Here is a 20352-nt window from a genome sequence, read left to right as displayed (position 1 = left end):
TTAGATGTTGTTTCGGATCACTGCACCTGCTTTTAAGATAACTTCCCCCTGGTCCCTGCTGTCTTTTACATACTGTGTTGTGATAGATGTTTTTGATACTTGTCGTGTATTGCACTCATGTATTATATTGTATATATTGGGTTGTGTTTTATATCGTATATACTGTGTTGTGTTTTGTGTACAGACTTGCGTCTCTTCTGCCAATTGGCCAGATCGTCATTGTAAATGAGAATTGGTTCTCAACTGACCTATCTGGTTAAATAAAGGTTAATAATAATAATAAAAAAAACATAAAGCAGTCTCGATCCTTATACTCACCATCTCTTCCGTTGAGCTTGGCGAAGTGTGGGGCGTTTCCGCCAGAGGATTGCGTGGAGCTCTGTAACGAGGCCTGGGGCAGCATGGAAACCAAAGGGCCCTCGCAGTTATCTACAACGAGAGATGGAGAGAACGGTAAAACAATCATCAGTTTAACATGGCTGTTTTGGTTTCATTCTGAAGAGTTACAGTAGGGGCCTGCATATGCATTTCACATACAGAACAAGTCAATGTATCAATCTTTAGCATGTGTGATATCAGTGGGTGATTGATGATATCCGAAGTGAGGCTCAATGCCCCCAATATCTGACAAATGGCCTGCTACTGTATGGAGACAAACGTGAAAACCAACTCATTAAATCCTGATGACAGCGGACACAAAAGACGAAAAAGACAAATGGTTCAGAGAAGGGGGATAATGCTGCATTTCAAAGTCACGCACCGGATGATGAAATATGATTTCTTGTAACCTTTTTGTCCCTTTTTTATCAGGCACTGCTGTTCTGTGTGGATTGGGAGATGTGAATAATTACCAGATTTATAATCAGTCAAATTTGGCATGGGTGATGGAGCACCGCAGCAGCTGTTCATATTTCCATTGTTATAGTCCTTGAGACAAGACTGAAAGGAAATAAAGGCCTTTAAAAGCCAAGTCATTTGAGATAATCAGTTACACACACACCGCACAAACACATGCACACACACCCACCCACCCACCCACCCACACACACACACACCCACCCACCCACACACCCACACGCACACACGCACACACGCACACACGCACACACCAACACACACACACACACACACACACACACACACACACACACACACACACACACACACACACACACACACACACACACACACACAGTACACAAACACAAATTGAAAAAAAACAATACACACACAAAATTACATTATGTTTTAGATTATTCCCGTAGGGGGTTGTTTCTTTGTGGGTTGGTTGTGCAGAACCAGAGCCCTTCAAATGACCCACAAACACATGCATAGGGAGTGTTTGTAGTGATGTGTCCTGGTCCGAAGGGGAAACACGTCTCTTTAATCTCCCATTGAGTCATTTGCAGTTCAGAGGAAATCAACAAGCAATCGGCCTCCTTGTAAATGGATGAAAGGCCACAAGTCGTTTTTCTTCCTTGTCTGCTTTGCTAGCTTTCTTGTCTTAACTCTTAAATTGACACATTTATTTATCTATTTAGAATAGTGTCAAGAAAACCCCAGGGAAAAACCATTAGTGCTGTGCATTTTTCAATTGCTGCTTCAGAATCTGGGTGCTGAGTTCTATGGCTTCAAGGCTGCTAGGCTTTTATCAGGCATCCCGAGCACGTATCACTCCTCTCCTCTCACATCCTCTTTCCTCAGTTTGTCTCTCTATCTCTCCCTCGTTCGCTCTCTTTTCTTCTCGACCCAACTCCATTATGGCCTTTGTCGTTTCATTACACTGTATCACTGAGTCACTTATCACACTAGCAATGTAATGCTATTGCTAACCTGGTAACGATATCCTGTCACAAGGACACGGCATTTGTTCCTGGTCAATCCATGTGGTCGGAAAAGAAAAAAACTCTCTCAGCCCTACTATTACACATTAGCCAAGCCTGCAGAGAGCCTGTCTGTTGTTTGAATGTCAGATGACATGAGCCACAGCTCCACAGAGAGGGATTACGTATCTGATACATCATCTTGTTTTCATATTCTGCCTCCCTCTTTCATGCCTACTGATCATGCGTCCCGCTCCACCACCCACCATCCCCACCCTGATTCTCTCTCTCTCTCTCTCTCTCTCTCTCTCTCTCTCTCTCTCTCTCTCTCTCTCTCTCTCTCTCTCTCTCTCTCTCTGTCTCTCTCTCTCTCTCTCTCTCTCTCTCTCTTGTTCCTTGTTCTCATTAGGGAGAGAGAGACTTCCTCCTCTCATCTCCATGCTGTGATTACAAGGGACAGGTTTATCCCTCGTCAGCTGGATGAGACTCTAGCCCAGACTGCCGAGTCTGGGACCTGTCTCTGACCCCCCCCAACTCGCACGTGCCTACACACACAGACACACACACACACTCAGACACAGACACACACACTCACACACGCACACAGACACACACACACCCACACACATTCACACACGCACACACACACACACACACACACACACACGCACCCACACACGCACACAGACACCCACACACACACACGTACACACACTCCTCTGCCCTCTCTGACAGCCCTGCCTGTGTCCCATGGGGCATGTGCTGCAGGTGAGCAGTAGAGTTCCTGACATCCACTGAGCCCCGGACGGGGTATTTTATACACTCACCTCAGCTTCACCCCCGCATGCATTATTACTGACTTATCTGACGTCTAATAGCATGTGACGGGCAGATGAGTGCTGTACTCATACCCGCGGTATGAACCCCCAGGTGGCAACTCATTGAATTTGCCTATGGCTGGCTGCTGCTATAACCAGTCTGGTTAAACAGTGAGGAAAAGGGCTCTGCCATAGCAGTTAATGTGTCTGCTATATCCCCAGAGGATGAGGGTTTCAGTTTCCCAGCGTTAAGCTGATTATTCAGGCTAATTAACCTTTCAAAATGTGCTCGATGAGTCTGACATCAAAAAAGATGGCTTGAGGTTTTATGAATCGATTCCCACACCGACGCCGCGGCGAGAGTGACAGCTGGAGGAGGAGGCTGGTGATGATGAAAGGACGGTGAAAGGGCAGGAGGTGGAGAGGTGCCCGCAGCATGCAACCAAGCCTGTGGAGGCGCCCTTGTTATCTCCCAGTGTGTGTGTTTCTCGCTAAACATCAGAGCGAAAAAAAATGGCTTCAGAGAGCGAGAGAGTTAACACTAGAACAGCCATCGGTGGGGTCATTTGACCAAGTGAGTAAAATGTGTTTTATAGCTTTGCACTCGATCAAATTTCAGGACCCTCCTTTCATGACATGTGCGTTCTACCACCCAAAATCACATCAGGATAAGCCAGTATAAAGCTATTTTGCAGTTCTGTGTAGGAGGCAAGCACAAGAGGCACCAACTAGTGGTCTTTGTGTGAGAGTAGCAGCTTCACATTCTAAAGACATTTGACCCCAGAGGCGGCGCTAAGAGTAGATGAAATGTCCTAGTGTTAACCCCCAAAGTAGGCTTTACATTTCGTTAGAAAAAGAAAAAAGGAGGAAGGAAAGGTCGAAGGACATGGCGTTTGGATTCTAAGCTGCAAGGCGGTGGTGACCAGGGAATTATAACACCCAACCTTACAGTTTTTCTCTATTGCTTTAACACTAACATCGGAACCTCAAACACTATGACCAAAACCTGAAACTGGTGTATTTTATCTCACACCAATTCTTCACAATGACAAACACATTTCTTGCTTATCACTCATTTTGCAGCTCTAAACCACACAGTTAACAAAACACTAAATACAATTCTCTACATTTGGGACAATCTTCCTTGATAAAATCTCTTGTGTTCACATGGAAAACACTACCATTCAGAATGCTAAACTCAAACCACCAATCACACAATCACACTCCTTATATGGGCAAACACCTATTGCATTTGAATTAGCAATCATAGCTTTAGCAATAAAAGGGCCAAAGCTGAGCTCTCCTGTGTTGAAATATATCTGAAGTATATCAGGGCTGGATTCGTCATGCCAGGCAATACTTTCCCATCTGCTTGGCCAGGGAGAACATTGCCTGTGATGTGGACAAGGTCTTGTGGCCTTTGTGTAGAGTACTTATTTTATTTTTTCTATTGTTTGTTCTGTATGAAGAACACTTCACAAATCCAACTGTCATTGCTGAGATGTGTAGAGTATTTCAGAATAAAAAAACATTCTATTCTTGTATTTGTGTGTTTTATATTTCAGTATGAAAACATAACAGTTTATATAACAGACTACTGTATGTAGTGTAACACTGAAAATGCAAAAGGCCTACTGATAATCTTATCATAGTACTGTTTTCCGCTGATCATAGTGTTTTCCATTGTGCACATCAGTGTTCAATTGGTTCTTACAAGTGTCTATTCATTTGATGGTTTGTGTGCGTCATTTGATGACAAATTTTTTTTTTGAGAAGACATAACATTATTTTGAATGCAGTGTTTGCTTTTGCAAGAGATTTGTGCAGTTTAGGGTTTTGTGGGTGAGTTTTTGGATTTGTGTTAAGGGTTAAGAGAAAATGAGCTATGCTTTGACTAAACGTGTGAAAAGCGCTAGAGAAAAACGGTAAGAGTTAAGAGAAAATGAGCTATGCTTTGAGAAAACGTTCTAAAGCGATAGAGAAAAACTGTAAAGCGATAGAGAAAAACTGTAATCTCGCTCTGAAGGCCTTTAAATACCTAAAGGAACAGACAGCAACAAGGCTGCAAACCGCTCAGAATCATACAGGGCTGTTGAATCACAAGCTACGGTATGTCCCCAAGACTATAGGAAGTCATGATATTGTGAGGAAGAAACACTACACATCATCCTTTATATCACACAGAAGTTCTGACAGAACACAAGATTTGTTTTGTCAAAAAACAAAGAAAAATCAACTAAAAAAGGGTTTGAAAGCTAAGGGGCGATGAGGTGAATGTCCCTTTCCTCTCTCCACGGTTATTTTAGTTGAAAGACCTCTAGTAGTTTCCCTATCTTGTCCTTGTGTTCTCACACACTGTCCTTGGCGACGGTCACATTTGCAATAAGCCTCAAGGTTTTATTGTCAACGGTATTGGACTGCTTTGGAAAGCAAGGAGAGCCTTGAGTGCAATTCAATAGACTCTGCATATTGATCTGCATATTATTGTGCTGTACGTTGTCATACCTTGGCCTTGGCTAGAGTCTCTCTCTTTCTCTTTAGTTAGCTCTCTCTCTCTCTCTCTCTCTCTCTCTCTCTCTTTAGTTATCTCCCATCTCTCTCTCTCTCTCTCTCTCTGTCTCTCTCTCTCTTTAGTTATCTCCCATCTCTCTCTCTCTCTCTCTCTCTCTTTAGTTATCTCCCATCTCTCTCTCTCTCTCTCTCTGTCTGTCTCTCTGTCTGTCTTCCACACACACACACACACACACACACACACACTCTCTCTCTCTCTCTCTCTCTCTCTCTCTCTCTCTCTCTCTCTCATGCTCTCGCAGGTTTATTGTTATAATAAAAGTGAGTTATTGTTGCCACTTCAGAGGTGCCAGGTTTTGTCATGCAAAGTAATTAAAGTTACAACACCTGCCAAATGCTCAGAACCATGCCAAAAACCTGGTATCCATGCACTGCCTCAGAACATTGTCAACACATATTTTGAAACACAAATGATTCCTCAAATAATTACAAATCATGACATTGCATGGGTTAAAGAAAAGTTAAATTCTATGCACGATTAAATAAACTATTACCATGTTGAGACCAGTTCGTAAAGCCTGGGAAAATCATTTGCAGAAAGTAGCTACAAAGGGGTGGAAACACGTTTGAAATGAGTGACCCAGCGTGACACGTTATACCAATCAAATACCCTGCTTTGGCAGAGTTCCAAAAAAGCACAATTCGGTGGTCAACGCACATAATAACAAACAACCCTTCTACGGGCATGTGGGGAGAGGGTGATTGAAATGTAATATCCAATGAACGAGCACATTCTCCCATCCCTGCGTCCAGTACAATCCAAGACAAATCGGCTAATCTAAAATGATACAGATCTCCAAAGAAGGCGTGAGAACAACGTGACTTGGAGGTGGTCCCCTGTGGCTCAGTTGGTAGAGCGTGGCGCTAACAATGCTTGTTTGTGGGTTTGATTCCAACTGAGACCATATATATATACTGACAAATGTGTGCACTCACTGCAATGTAAGTCGCTTTGGATAAAAGCGTCATCTAAATGGCATATATTATTATTATTATTATTATACTAGGTAGGGCTACACGAGACTATAGAAAATGTACGTAGTAGTAACACAGTGAGCCTACTGGAAACAAATTCATTGTCACCTCAGGTTTCGTTATGATAGATGGCCAAAAGGGAAAGCGAAAGTAAATCTACAACCATCCTCTCTCAACTGTGACCTTCACTGCAGCCCAGCCCAGGCCAGGAATATGACTGTCATCTCTGTCCAATCTAATATTGTGCGGCACTCCAGGGGAGCATAAAGACCTATTCCACACCAAATAGGCTTTCTAGAGCAACACTGTAATAAACTCAGGTCAAGGTTGTCTCCACAAGCTACTGTGAACTCGGCCTGTAGCCTGAGCCACATGGCCCAAATACTGTATCCTCTAACGTGACATCATCATGACATCATCACTCTGATATGACAAGTGTTGGAACTGCTCTCTTATGCGTTGTACAAATGTGCATTGCGTGTGAATGTCCTGCCGCAACGCTTTCTGTTTGAGCGTGTACACAGAATCACACTCTCATTTCTGGTGAGCTACATTTCTAAATACTGTATCCTCTAACATGACATCATCATGACATCATCACTCTGATATGACAGTGTTGGAAGTGCTCTCTTTATGCGTTGTACAAATGTGCATTGCGTGCAATGTCCTGCCGCAACGCTTTCTGTTTGAGCGTGTACACAGAATCACACTCTCGTTTCTGGTGAGCTACAAGTACTATAATGTTTGAAATGGAAATATGTATGACTTTGTGATGTTCGCCATCAGCAGGAGGTCTCTCTTGTCATTTGGAATGTTTCCATGACTGACGTACGTAGGCGCCATCCATGAGAGTACTGCAGTCTGCTGGTGTGAGAGCACACACACACAGCAATGGACTGACCCTGTGCACAGCGTGGTTCTGCACTGGCTGGACACACAGCAGACCATCAGCTATGTCATAAACGAGGACTTAGTTTGGCAGGGTGCTGGGGTGGGGGCGGGGGGTGTCTGTCTATCAAGGTCTTGGCCCAATCGAACAAAACCATTTAAATCAATGAGCGGCTAAATGAAATCATACTACAGTATATCTAAAGCCATTAAATCCGAAGATTGATTTTCGCCGCTGCTTCTACAAATTGCCCACAGGCTTTCATTAGCCTATTACCTGGTTTCTCAGGCATGAAAATCAGCTAGGGATTAACACCTGAAGAAGGATGGAAAGAGTTGTCCTTATTAAACTTCCTCGTTTAACCTCTTCAGACAGGCCTGACTGTGTTGCTATCAATTATCTATAGGTGGTAGATAGCAAGGACATTGTTGTTGGATCCGAAGCAACTTGCATGCGTGTACACACACACACACACACACACACACACACACACACACACACACACCCACACACACGCACACACACACACACACACACACACACACACACACACACACACACACACACGGTCAAACAACGTAATCCAGCAGTGTGAGATCAGAGCACTTCCAACACGCGGGAGGAGATGGTGGCCAGTGATCTGTACGTGTCGGCCTCATCTTCCACAGGGTCCGGCCCTGCTAGCCTGCAGGCACAATAAGAGCAGTTGGGGCGGAGCTCCTTCACTTACTGCACCATTCTCCTTTGTTGTTGTCAACGAGCAGAACTCTGCATGAGTGTGCGGCTTCTAGGGACATCTCTGAGGACATGATAACAACTGGCAACAGATTGATTACAATTATCATTGTATGCGCCCCCCCCCCCCACACACACACACTCACCCCCCCCCCCCCCCCCCCCTCTCTCTCCACCGGTGAGCAATTCATCTCTCTTGTATGAGTGGCATTTTGGATTTGGATGCCGTTCACTCCATGTTGGAGCTGTGCTGTGTAACATCTAACATCTGTAGTGACTAATGACTGCTCGTCTGGCAGACAGCGACGACGGAAGGCAGGAATCCGACAGTAGAAAAGCCTGTTTTCTCTGTGCCCGCCGGATCTCATCTGACCTGATTTGACTGCACTCAGATCGCTTGCCAGCAGATGTCTCTGACGCTGAGTGGATCAAGCCAGAACCAAAATACGGACGGCCCTGTAAGATATCTGCCAATGAACATTACGTTAAATATACATCTTCAATGCAAAGTACCCAATTGTGCACTGAAAGGTTTTGACGCGCTGTATGTTAAGTCTCCCTCCTCTCTTCTATTCTGCTGTGAGGCTGTGGGGTGTTGTTGTATGTGCTGGCTGTTTTGGATTCCCTCCCTCCTTATTTTCACTCTCTGCCCCTTCATCTTTCTCCGTCTGTCTTCCACCCTCCTTTGAGACACAAACAGAAAAAGCGATTACATCTTCACATCAACATCACAGAAGAGGTGAAACATTGAGTGATGTGGGGTTTCTGCGTCCTCCTGGATGCGTAATATTTGAATTTCAAATCACTGTCTGTCTCTGACTAAGACATCTACAGATGAATTCGCTATCCTATATATCCCTGTGACTAACAGCTCTGATTCAAATATAATTTCACACGTAAAAAGACAATAATTGTGCCCCGCGGTGGTGTAGCGGTCTAAGCACTAGCCACTAGTGCAAGCTGCCCACCGGAGACTGGGATCGAATCCCAGCTTGCCAGATCCGGATATGACCGGGGCACACACAGGGAGCGGCATATTGAGCGGCCGCTCCCGAGGGCGGTATAGGAATAGTTCCGGACAAGGATCCGTCGCGCAACACTGCCCCCTGGGTGCCGGAATAACGGTGCTGGGCTCGAGGAGCCAGTCAGCTAGTCTGCCTGGCGATCTCCTCTGGGACTGCCGGCCACGGGGTCGGGCGGCGGATCCTACGCATTAGGCAGGGGATAATTGGATGCTAGGTTGGGTTCAATTGGCTACCAAATTGGGTGAAAAAGGGGATAAAATCTGAAAAAATAAATAAAAATAAAAATAATTGTATTCAACCTTCCTAATGGTGGTATTGCATCGCTAGATGAGTTATAAAGGAGAGGTTATTAGAGATGTGCTAAACTGGACACTTTGTCCATTCCATTTTTTTGCCACCAACTGTTGCTCTACAGATTGTACATTTGAAACTGGATTTCTCGCTCTCTTTGCGCACACACACACACACACACACACACACACACACACACACACACACACACACACACACAAGCAGCACCGACTGCAAAATGCACAATGTATCTGAGTAGATAGTTAAACACAACTCTAGGTCCCACCCCTGAGCCTTAAAGTCATCAGGGCTGAAATAGAAAACAGGCCGGCAACTGCAGTGGTGACTCAGCTCCAGCGGTCGGTGGTCGCATAATTACATTTCCCTGCAGTCAGCACGTTAAGTCTTCCACCGGTGTAGGGAGGCTAGGCTGGGGGAGCATTGTGCTGTAACAGGAGGGTAAAAACAGAAGTGCTCTGGTCTGTTCCTGTCTAGCAACACTGACAGATACCCGCACCGGCACCCACACCTGCACACACACACACACACACACACACACACACACACACACACACACACACACACACACAAGGCATCTGTAACAGACGGAGGGTTTGTTTAGGGAAATGAAAAGGCTTCTCCCTTCTATGAATACAGTTTACTGTGAGGGGCTTACCTTCTCTGCCTGGCTGGATCTTAGTTAGAGGGTGAGGTGTTGACATCTTACTGTAAAAGCAAACTGATAGCACGGGGTGATGTCTGAAGGCGGATTTTCTTGGATAACCTACTTCAGTGTGACCTAGATCACATAACATCTTAAGTACTCCCCAAACTGAGGTGATCGCTGCATACTCAAATCAAGTGCTGTCTCTCTGAAACACTGTACTATGGTAGAACTGCCTACACAGTTATGATACTCAAAATCCCAGCGAATATAGTTATAAACACTATATGCTAGCTTGGAAAGCATTTTCTGAAACAAACGTTACTGTTTGAAAGCCCTATGCTTGCTTGGAAAGCACTGTCTACACAGAAAGTGTATTCCTGAAGGCAGGTAATGGTTTAATATGAACTCTCTATTAATGAACCAGACCCAGGCTGAAGGGCACAGAGGCTGCAGGTGGCACGTGCTCTGAATGCTAAACAAACACACACACACACACACACACACACACACACACACACACAGTCCACCACAACTACATGAATCATGGAGAGAGTTAGACACTACTGTAGCCCATTTCTGCTGGGGGTCGAAAGGATGCAGGAGTCATGAAAACCACACACTAGATAAGCAACATGGGAACTATTAGTCATGTTTTTTCATTTTTTTTGGTATAAGAACACTCCACATTGTGTTCCAGTGTAAGGAGATTGTTTGGATAGGGATGCTATCAAGGATATATAGTGCTGTTGTTACTTGGATATCGACCCAGGGCAATAGTGTTGCAACAAAACAGTGATAACTAGTGAATCACAATGATAAACCAGCTACTGGACATCTGCCAGTTACATTGGTAGATGTACACATTGAGCTAAGAGAATAATACCATCATATAAATACATTGGTGGAGGTAGACATTGAAGGATGGGCTCATTGTAACGCTTGGAATGGAATAGGGAATGGTATCAAACTACCTCCGATTACTACCTCCACCAGCCTGCACTGAAATACACTGTATCATAAATACATCTAAGAACATAATTATGTTGAAGTTGTTTTTCAGCAAACTGAAATTGCAATTGCTATACAACATCATTGTATAGTTGTACAGGCTAGCTATCCTGTTCTAACGGTATTAATGTTTTGCATTTAATTCCAGACTCATATCTACTGAGAACAGAGCATGACCTGAGGATGAACTCATTCTGAAGGCATGGGGCGAGTGTTTCGAGAACGCCTCAGCAGATTGGCAACCCAACTCTCTTTGCTCATTAGCACATGTCTCAGACACCAAACAAACATTGCCCCCATAATTTAACCAGACTCATTTAAGCAAAACATGCTGTGCTGTATTCTGACGGATAACTGATATTTTTTCGCCGTCTAATGAGTAAGATGTTCAAACTTTATTTTCTCGATAAGTTGTTTCTCTTTTATATTTCAAAGACTATTATGCAGACATTGCCTTGGGATTGGATAGTGATTGGATAGTTTCCATTTCTCTGTTTCACATTCAGACCTGCCATAATACATGGAACAGAATCAGGGATGGTAGCAAAGCATGTGTAACAGCATGGTGTCAAATATACGTGTTTACTGCCATTCCACATTCCGTCCCATGCATTACAATGAACCCATCCTTCAATGTTTGACTCCACCAGCCTTCCCTGCATAAAGTAGATATCCTATAAGGAGTTGAAATGAAATGAATACTAGTGGTATCATATAATTCATATTTATACATTTTCATTAAGTGGACCCTCTCAAGCATTGCAAGGACAATTCCAGAGTGGTAATTCCAATTATATTTGACACTGTTGGAGATCCAGCCTCACCTCGACTGAATAGGCCCGGTGAGAGACAATCTGCTTCCCTGTTGGTTTTATGTGACCCCCATCCAGGTTTTTGTCATTAGCCCTAGCAGGAAGTCACCGACCAGGGGTTACAGTCTGATTAGTCCCTGCTGTATATGTGACTGGAGGAGGGACACTCCCATTGGAGGAGAATCGTGTAACCCAGCAGCCCCAGATGGTGTGGATGACATTGCTATTGCTGCTGCTGTTGCTGCTGCTGTCACCATCACCATTTGTCTACATCACATTGCACATCCCACTCTCATCTATATACAGTGTTATGTTATGTAATTCATGTAGCGATAGAGGAACATAGACACAGTCATTACCCTAATTATATAACAGGGCCAAGAGGAACTGTAGCCTACTGTAGCCCTGGTTACCCATCCACTATAGCTTCTGTAACAGTGCTAGTGCAACAGTAAAACCCTGTTGTTTTCATGAGATGATGATCATGTTAATACAATATCATTATCATGTATATGTTATCGTTGTTAATACGTGATAATGAAATGATCGAGGCATTTTGTTAATACAAGATAATTATCACATGACAGTAGTACAAGATAATTAACATATAAAAATGTAACATGTAAAAGATTATAGCCTACATGGGGATGGGACGTACACTGGGTTTTCATGTGATTGATTCATACGGTTGCATAATTGCATATGGCTGCATAATTGCATATGGCTTTGGCAATAATTGGTAGGGCCGGCCCAAGGCATAAGCGGACTAAGCGGTCGCTTAGGGCCACAACCACTAGAGCAGGGCCACCCTTTTTAAAAAGAAAATTGGGATGTGGGTGAAAGGATGGACAGCTATAGTTTCTACAGTTTCTAGCCTTGAAATGAGACCATTTTAATGCAAGGGTAATAGTTAATGTAATTTTGGAATCAATATCTTTGTTTTTATAGGGTCTCTCTAATTTGCATAGGAACCAATGTGGATCAGGTTGTCATTACTAATTGAGCAAATGGAGAGGAACAAAAGTGCTCAGGAATGCGACCCTGAGGCCTGGGGAGACTCACACAAATGTACAAAGTCGAATGGTGGAAAATTGGTCTATAACCAAGTGGCCCAAAAAAAAAACGTTGATGCACCCAGTTTCTGCACAATCTCTCATGTGAAGAATAGTGGTTGCTGTATCAATTCATGCCTATATTTGTCACTGGTAGGGACTGAGGAGTAAGTTATACAATTTGCTGAGTTGGTAGTGACATCCTAATCTACACAGTGTGTAATTGATTCCTATGCAAATCAGAGGCCCTATAAAAACAAAGATATTGATTCCAAAATTACATATTATTACAATAACTATTATCCTGGCGTTAAGATGAACTCAATTCAACTTACTGAGTGATTTGTTGATGACATTTTTGTCATTCCTTTTAGCAAATCTTAAGAGTGTCAAAGGGTGTGAAGACATGAAGTATTTCTGTATTTCAATTTTAATACATTTGCAGAAATTTCAAAAAACTTGTTTTCACTTTGTCATTATGGGGTATTGTGTGTGAATTGATGCCAATTTTTGATGCCCCACCCCCCCCTGTCGATTAAACACCCGTCAATCGAAAACTTCAACCCCCTGACAAAACGTGTGTGGGGGGGGCATGTTAAAAATCTCGCTTAGGACCACATAAGTCCTAGGGCCGGCCCTGGGTAGAATGATTTTTTTTTTTGGGGGGGGGGGGGTGGGGGGGCTATAGACATACTGTATAGCAAAATGGTACTGTCCTTGAGCAATATACTGTAGACGGTGTTGTTATCCGTATGGGTACACTATAAGGGACTCTCACCGCCCGGCCGTTCTTGTACCGCACAAACACACTCCTCCACCACCACAGGAGAGTTCCCTCTGCTGTCCCTGATACAGGGAGGGACGGGGGAGAGGCAGGGGTTAGAGTGCTGTACTGGAGGAAAGCCAGGGGTTTAATTGACCATTGATTGAGGTAGGGGAGAGGCAGTGGTGAGAAGGAGTGGGACACACATAGGCTCAAAGAGTATTATAAATTCCTCTCTTTTTTGGGGGTGTGTGCAGCACTGGGTCAAATTATGTGAAAAGAAAATATGGGAGAAAGCGCAGTGTGGTTGGGGTCAGCCCTGTCGTGTGTAAAAACCAATATGTGACAGCAGCTGTTGAAACCGGGAACAGGTCGCCAACCAATCAAAATGTTCAGACTTTTATTCTGTAGAATTTAAATAAATGTCAACGTTGTTGAAAATCGATGTCACACTCACTAGTCAGAATCTAGAGTAAATATATATGTATATATAGTTAGTGTAGAGTAGTGGGGACTACTCACCGAATCCACTGCATTGCAATGTTTTGGCTTGACTAGTGAGTGTGTCATTGATTTTCAACAATGTTTCTGAATAAAAGTCTGAATATTTGGTCGGTTGCCATCGTTTTCACCAGCTGCTGTCACATACAGTATGTGCTGTATATTGTGTGCTGTGCTAGATGATGTTCACCTCTTGCAGGTGCATTTAGTTTATTATCTGGGGGCTTCAGTTACAGTGGCAGGGCTATTGATTTAATCAGGCAGTGAAAATTAGGGTGCAGTGCACATTACTTAATTAAGACTTAGATCAAAGGACCGAGGCTGATTACAAAACCGAGTGGCCAGTTGGGATTGTGCCATTATGCCACTGCATCAACTTCTTTTGACTGTCAAAATGTCTCCAGTATGCTTCAGTCTAATTTACGGGGTAGTGGTGGTCTAGTCTAGTGGATAGTGAGTTGGACTTGGGATCGGAAGGTTGTGAGTTCAAATCCCGCCTGAAACCACACCACTACTAGTGTGCCCTTGAGTAAGGCACTTAGCCCTCAGTTACTCCAGGGGGAATGTCCCTGTAATTCGTAATTGTAAATCGCTTTGGATTAAAAGCGTCTGCTAAATGGCAATATTATTATTATTAAATTAATTATTATTAATGTCTGAATTGATGAGAACTTCTTCTAACTGTATGTGGGAACAATCTCTGTGATCCAATGGATTTACACAATGATAAAGCATTTTGAATGGTTGTTATATATCCGATTCCTAAAATAATGTTTTACTGAAACAGTCCAACTGTTGCTCGTAATGCCAGGAATAGACACAGAAGACATTCAGACAAGTGGATAGACTACTATTTAAAGCACATGAATTACAGTCAATCGGTTGAGAACACAGGGTACCATCTGTGCGTGAGCGATCAGACTATAAATGCAAGAATCTCGTCTGGTGCCACATTTGTCAGAATAGATTTTCAATCCTACTCCTGTAACCATGTAGGAATCATCTTTCTATATTGCCTTGGATTATATTTCCAAAAGCTTTGTGTCAGTATATACTGTATATATATATATATATATATATATATATATATATATATATATATATATGTGTGTGTGTGTGTGTGTGTGTGTGTGTGTGTGTGTGTGTGTGTGTGTGTGTGTGTGTGTGTGTGTGTGTGTGTGTGTGTGTGTGCGTGCGTGTGTGCATGTGTGTGTATGTGTGTGTCTGTACAAGTCTTCAGATATCTCTAGGGACCTACAGTAATTTCAGCAGAACTGAAACAGTGATTGTTTTTTCAAAGAAATTAATTTGGGCACTCTTGAAATGTATCTTTGTGTGGTGATTACTGTGCAGATATCAATGCAATAGCATCAATTTTGATGCAAGTAGGTAATTGCCTTTCAGGCCACCTTAATTTGTCCAAATCCGTCATCAGAAGTTATTGGACGTAAACCCAAGAGCTTAATGAGAAAACACAAGCATGGGGTGACCTTAGAATGATAAGGTTCTATCTCCGTTTAGGGCAGTTCAGAGATATTGAGCGTCAAGGTTTTTACATTCCATTATGTTCTGTGAGATGGAACCTTTGTATTTTATGAATTACTAACTCAAAAATGTCAACATTTTAAAAATAACACCACACAGGCATTAATAAACACCTAATGGATCAGATTATGTAAAAAACTCAATTTTGACAAAAATGGAGATAGAACCTTATAATTCTAACGTCACGACAAGCATGGGGCACTCTGACCTCAGCTGGCCTCTAAACTAATTTTCCACAAATTAGACGGATGTTTCAGCCTTATACCATGTCAAATGAAATGTTATTGTGTAAATTAAATTAACACAAGAAGCTCTCTCCTACTCACTGTGGCCTATTTCTCAGACTACGGCAACATGAAAAGAGAAAAAGAAAGAGAAAAAGTAGGCAAGAACCAAAGTTACTACTGTATAGGATACTATTAGGCCTATGTTATAGCTTGTGTTATTATTTGTAATTATTTTATTTGTGAGTGTTAATTCGTGACGTTAGAATTATAAGGTTCTATCTCCATTTTTGTCAAAATTTAGTTTTTTTACCCATCCATTAGGTGTTTATTAATGCCTGTGTGGTGTTATTTTTTAAATGTTGACATTTTTGAGTTAGTAATTCATAAAATACAAAGGTTCCATCTCACAAAACATAATGGAATGTAAAAACCTTGACGCTCAATATCTCTGAACTGCCCTAAACGGAGATAGAACCTTATAATTCTAAGCTCACGAATTGTGTTATTGCAGACTGATTCCACTTTGGGTCCAAACACTTAACAGAATCATAGTCAGGCCCCCAAGGATAAAGTGCTATTTTTATATTTTATTTAAAATATTGCAACAGTGATAACCATGCCCTGCAGACCTGTCTAAAAGACAGCACACTAAGCTTGAACTGTGATTCTGACACAATATATCAAACCATAATTCACACCCCGGGTTACACAAAGTGGACTAGGCAATAGTAGCAACCGCCTGCCAAGAAAAGATAATTGTACTCTCATTTGATCAAGAGCGTCATTGAATGAAAGAAAGCAATTTTTCTCTCCACCTTAGCACTTAATTCCGGCAGAACCGCTGCAATAAGTCGGACACACGCAAGAGGTGCAAAATAGCCACACTAATTAGAACACAAAGAGATGTGGTCTGAACAGTTGGGGGCTGAAACCCCCCTCAGAAAGAACAAGTCTGGGGGGAAAAAAGATGATTGTGAACCCAGCATGAGTAAGACTGTTAAGGCTGCAGGGGTTTATCCAGAACAGTTGTGTTTGTATGGGATTTAGATTTAAAACCCTCAGGATAAAGCTAGCTCTCTTTGCAGTGCCAACTGTATCGCTGCCCTGTCCTCTCCACTTCTTGCCAACGCAAACATTTCGATGTCCCTGAGTCTCAACGGGGCGTATCATAATCTGTATTATCTCCCCGATCCTGGCAGAGAGGGTAGACGTGGCGATGCAGACTGTCATGATCTCCATGGCGATAAGCCTTATCAAAATGTCCTCTTCAGCATCAGGTCAAAAGCGGATTTTCATGTTGGAATTCTATTGCTGATAAAAAAGGGGGAGGGAGCATTGTAATTCAGCAACACCTCGACAACGACAGCTTTCTCTCTCTAAATACATTCTAGTGACATTTTGTCCTCCTCGACTCCCCCCCTTCACTTAATTGATCTCATCGGTCTTAGCGATCTGAAGTACGCACAAAGGCCAAATAATGGCTTGCAGAGGGCGATTTAGAATCTGGCTGAGAGTTGCTTCATTCATCTCAAAGTGAACCTTTCGCTGGCCTGATTTACCCCTGTGGAAAGAGTCCGAATAAATCAGCATGGGGTAAAAGAGGAATTATGGTCACATGGCTCTGCCATTGTCTTCTTTTCACCTCCCAAGGTCAGTACTGTACGTTAACTGCCTGCTGTGTGTCCTGCAATGTTCCATCTACGATAAGAGCTTACCATTTACATTTTATAGGCCTTCAAAGGTTGGCTTGCTATACCGTATATCGGTTAGTCTTTTTTTTATGTGTATGTGTGTGTGTGTGTGTGTGTATGTTTTGTGTGTGCCTGTGTGTGGGTGTTCATCTGTGTGTGTGTGTGTGTGTGTGTGTGTGTGTGTGTGTGTGTGTGTGTGTGTGTGTGTATGTCTGTGTGTGTGCAGGCCAGCTCTGTGTGTAGGAGTGTGTCAGCTTGCTCTTGTATTTGAAATCCCTTTGACTTTGTGTGGGTTGTCAAGGCCCATTTCCCCGTGGTATTGACAGGATCTGGAGCAATATGCCAGAGTCAGAGCCCTAGGGAAGTATGTCATAGGTTCTGCTATCAGTGTGAGCTTTTGTAATGGAAACCCCCGACTGTTCCCTGCCCAAGGCAACCTTCAAAATTATACTCTCCCTCACAGCAGGACATCTCCATTTAAAACTCCTCACATGCTTGACCTCATAAAAAAAAAGTTGAAGTCAAGACTTTATCACACTAATGCTCTGGTCAAAAGTCCACTATCCCCCACAGAGAGGGGATGTATCGGGAATATGAAAATAGGAGGCCGGCATTAAAATATGCCACCAAGAGGGTGATGAATTATGGATGCAAATACACGACTTTGATTTATGTAGATCCACTTGTCACAAGCCCTAAAACATGATCTGCCAACGCTGTCTAAAGCAGGGCCCCATAAATAATCCTAATGCTTATACGTTTCAACGTTTCTTAACAACGGTCCTTTCCACTGCCGACTCCTAATGCCTGATCCACTCCTCGATGTTCATAACACTACTACATTAATGTGCAGTTTCTCAAGGAAATTACAGTGAATTCACATTATACTAGTTTTAGTCGCTGAGACTAGGCCCTACACTTGGACCTACTTGAGCAAGCACCTGCACCTATGGGATTGTATCACTCTGCACTGTAGTCCTAAATACTCCTTTTACTGAATCCCTCATAATCCTATTACCCACCATGATGAAGTTGCCTCTATTGGAGGCAAAAGCTTGGAAGAATCCCCTTTGTTATCTCTCTGTGTGAGAGAGGAGAGCATAAGGACATGGTCCTCTGAGAGGATGTGGCTGCCATTATCTCCGTCACCTGACACAGGGGCAAAACAAACCACCCATGATGGATGGATCTCTGCCTTCTCCTTTAGTTTCTCAAAGGTAAATATGAGAGCAGTCGTTTGGGTTGTCTAGTGGGAATCAACCTGTTTAATCTCCTGAGCAGGATGTCAATTCCGATCACTGGATACATTTGAGAACCGCACAAGAAGATCATGAATGAATAATGCAGCTGTCAGTTTAGTTCAGTTCGGTGGGTTACATCACTGGAATAAACTGTCTGCACAGCGAATAATGTCACAGAGAAAGGAGTCACCCATTTTTATGTCATGGACAACGGTCATTATTATCATAATTTGATCATCGTGTTCCAGGCCAACAGTCAACAAAACCACCAGTGTTAGTGCTTCTGTTTGTTTACTGAAACAGTTCTTGAAATAACAGGACAAAACAACTTCCACAAGCATCAACACGTGATACAATTTCAATCGGGCAAATAAATGAATACAAAAAAGTTTGAATGAAAACGCACACGTCTGCTAATGTAACTTTAGGGCCCTGCAGGAAATGTTTGGGGTTGGGTGGGGGGGGGGTGGGCAGAAATTGGTAAAAAAAATGAAAATCAACATGTTTAATCATATTGTATTGTGTAACTTTTGAATAAAAATACTTTAAAAAAAAAAAAATCACACGTCACAAGATCTCTCTCACAGAGATGAACCTTCATGCATCACCTTTCCATGCATCAGGCGTGTTCTATCTGCACGTACTCAGGTAAGGAATGACGACCTCTAGCGAAAACAAACATTGGACCTGCAAACTTCACTTATAACGGGCTTTGGTCACATCAAATCAACTGCACAATCATAATCCATTGAATGTAATCAATAATCAAACGATACGCTTGCCTACTGGAGCTTTACTGTGTTTAGAAATAAGACCACTAGTTTCTCAATATCATCATTCCAGAATCCGTGCATGAGTTACCTATTTCGTGAGCTTAGAATGATACGGTTCTATCTCCGTTTAGGGTAGTTCAGAGATATCGAGCGTCAAAGTTTTTACATTCCATTATGTTTTGTGAGATGGAACCTTTGTATTTTATGAATTACTAACTCAAAAATGTCAATATTTTAAAAATAACACCACACAGGCATTAACAAACACCTAATGGATCCGATTATGTAAAAAAACTCAATTCTGACAAAAATGGAGATATAACCTTATAATTCTAACGTCACGAAGTCGCATCGTAACGATGGAAAGAGACAATGGATGGAGATCCCTCTAGTCTACTGTGCTTATTGCTGCTGTGTCTATAATTGTAGGCTTTTTCGGTTAGAATAAAAACAATACAAGGTGATTAGATAACAATCTCTTTCATCATGCTATATGAGTAAACTCTGTTCATGTAGGCTATTTGAGACGAATGTAATAGAACAAGTGAACGCACGCGCGGTTTCCTATGCAAAGGCGTTGGGCATAGCATGGTATAATAACTTTCTTATAGGCAGACTGTTACTCACGGTGATGGGCGGCAGATGCGACGCTGGAGACGCTCAAAGCGCAGACGATGAAGATATATAACCGAGACAACTTTCGCAATTCCATCTTCGCTACTGTGATAGATCCTTCTATACTGTAATGTTGCAAATCTCCCGAAAGGGATGGCGCCAAGTGTATCCAGAGAACCATGCACTGTGTTTGAAGCCCAATGTGTGGAAGCAAACCACTCCCCCGTCAACACTCCTTCACTGATGTGCAGCGTAAGGAGCTCTCTCTCTCTCTCTCTCTCTCTCTCTCTCTCTCTCTCTCTCTCTCTCTCTCTCTCTCTCTCTCTCTCT

The 20352-nt window shown here is 42.8% G+C and overlaps 1 protein-coding gene across 1 annotated transcript in view; it reads right to left on the bottom strand.

The window, feature by feature from the left end:
- LOC308163146 (contactin-associated protein-like 5) overlaps window positions 1-20128 on the bottom strand; it is a gene marked incomplete at its 3' end in the record, with an annotated part of 68896 nt that extends 48768 nt beyond the window's left edge. Inside the window, exons 1-2 of the mRNA XM_080537329.1 lie at window positions 20035-20128; window positions 319-429 (exon numbers count right to left, since the gene is read on the bottom strand). Coding sequence (XP_080393455.1) covers window positions 319-429; window positions 20035-20119 — 196 coding nt within the window. The 5' untranslated portion in view covers window positions 20120-20128. The remainder of the gene's footprint in view (window positions 1-318; window positions 430-20034) is intronic.
- Between the last annotated feature and the right edge of the window lie 224 nt (window positions 20129-20352).

Source organism: Nansenia antarctica, assembly GCF_963989245.1.
Source record: "Nansenia antarctica genome assembly, chromosome: 7".
Classification (NCBI taxonomy): Eukaryota; Metazoa; Chordata; class Actinopteri; order Argentiniformes; family Microstomatidae; genus Nansenia; species Nansenia antarctica.
The sequence above is the reverse complement of the archived record's forward strand: the minus strand, read 5'-3'. Positions and strand labels throughout refer to the sequence as shown.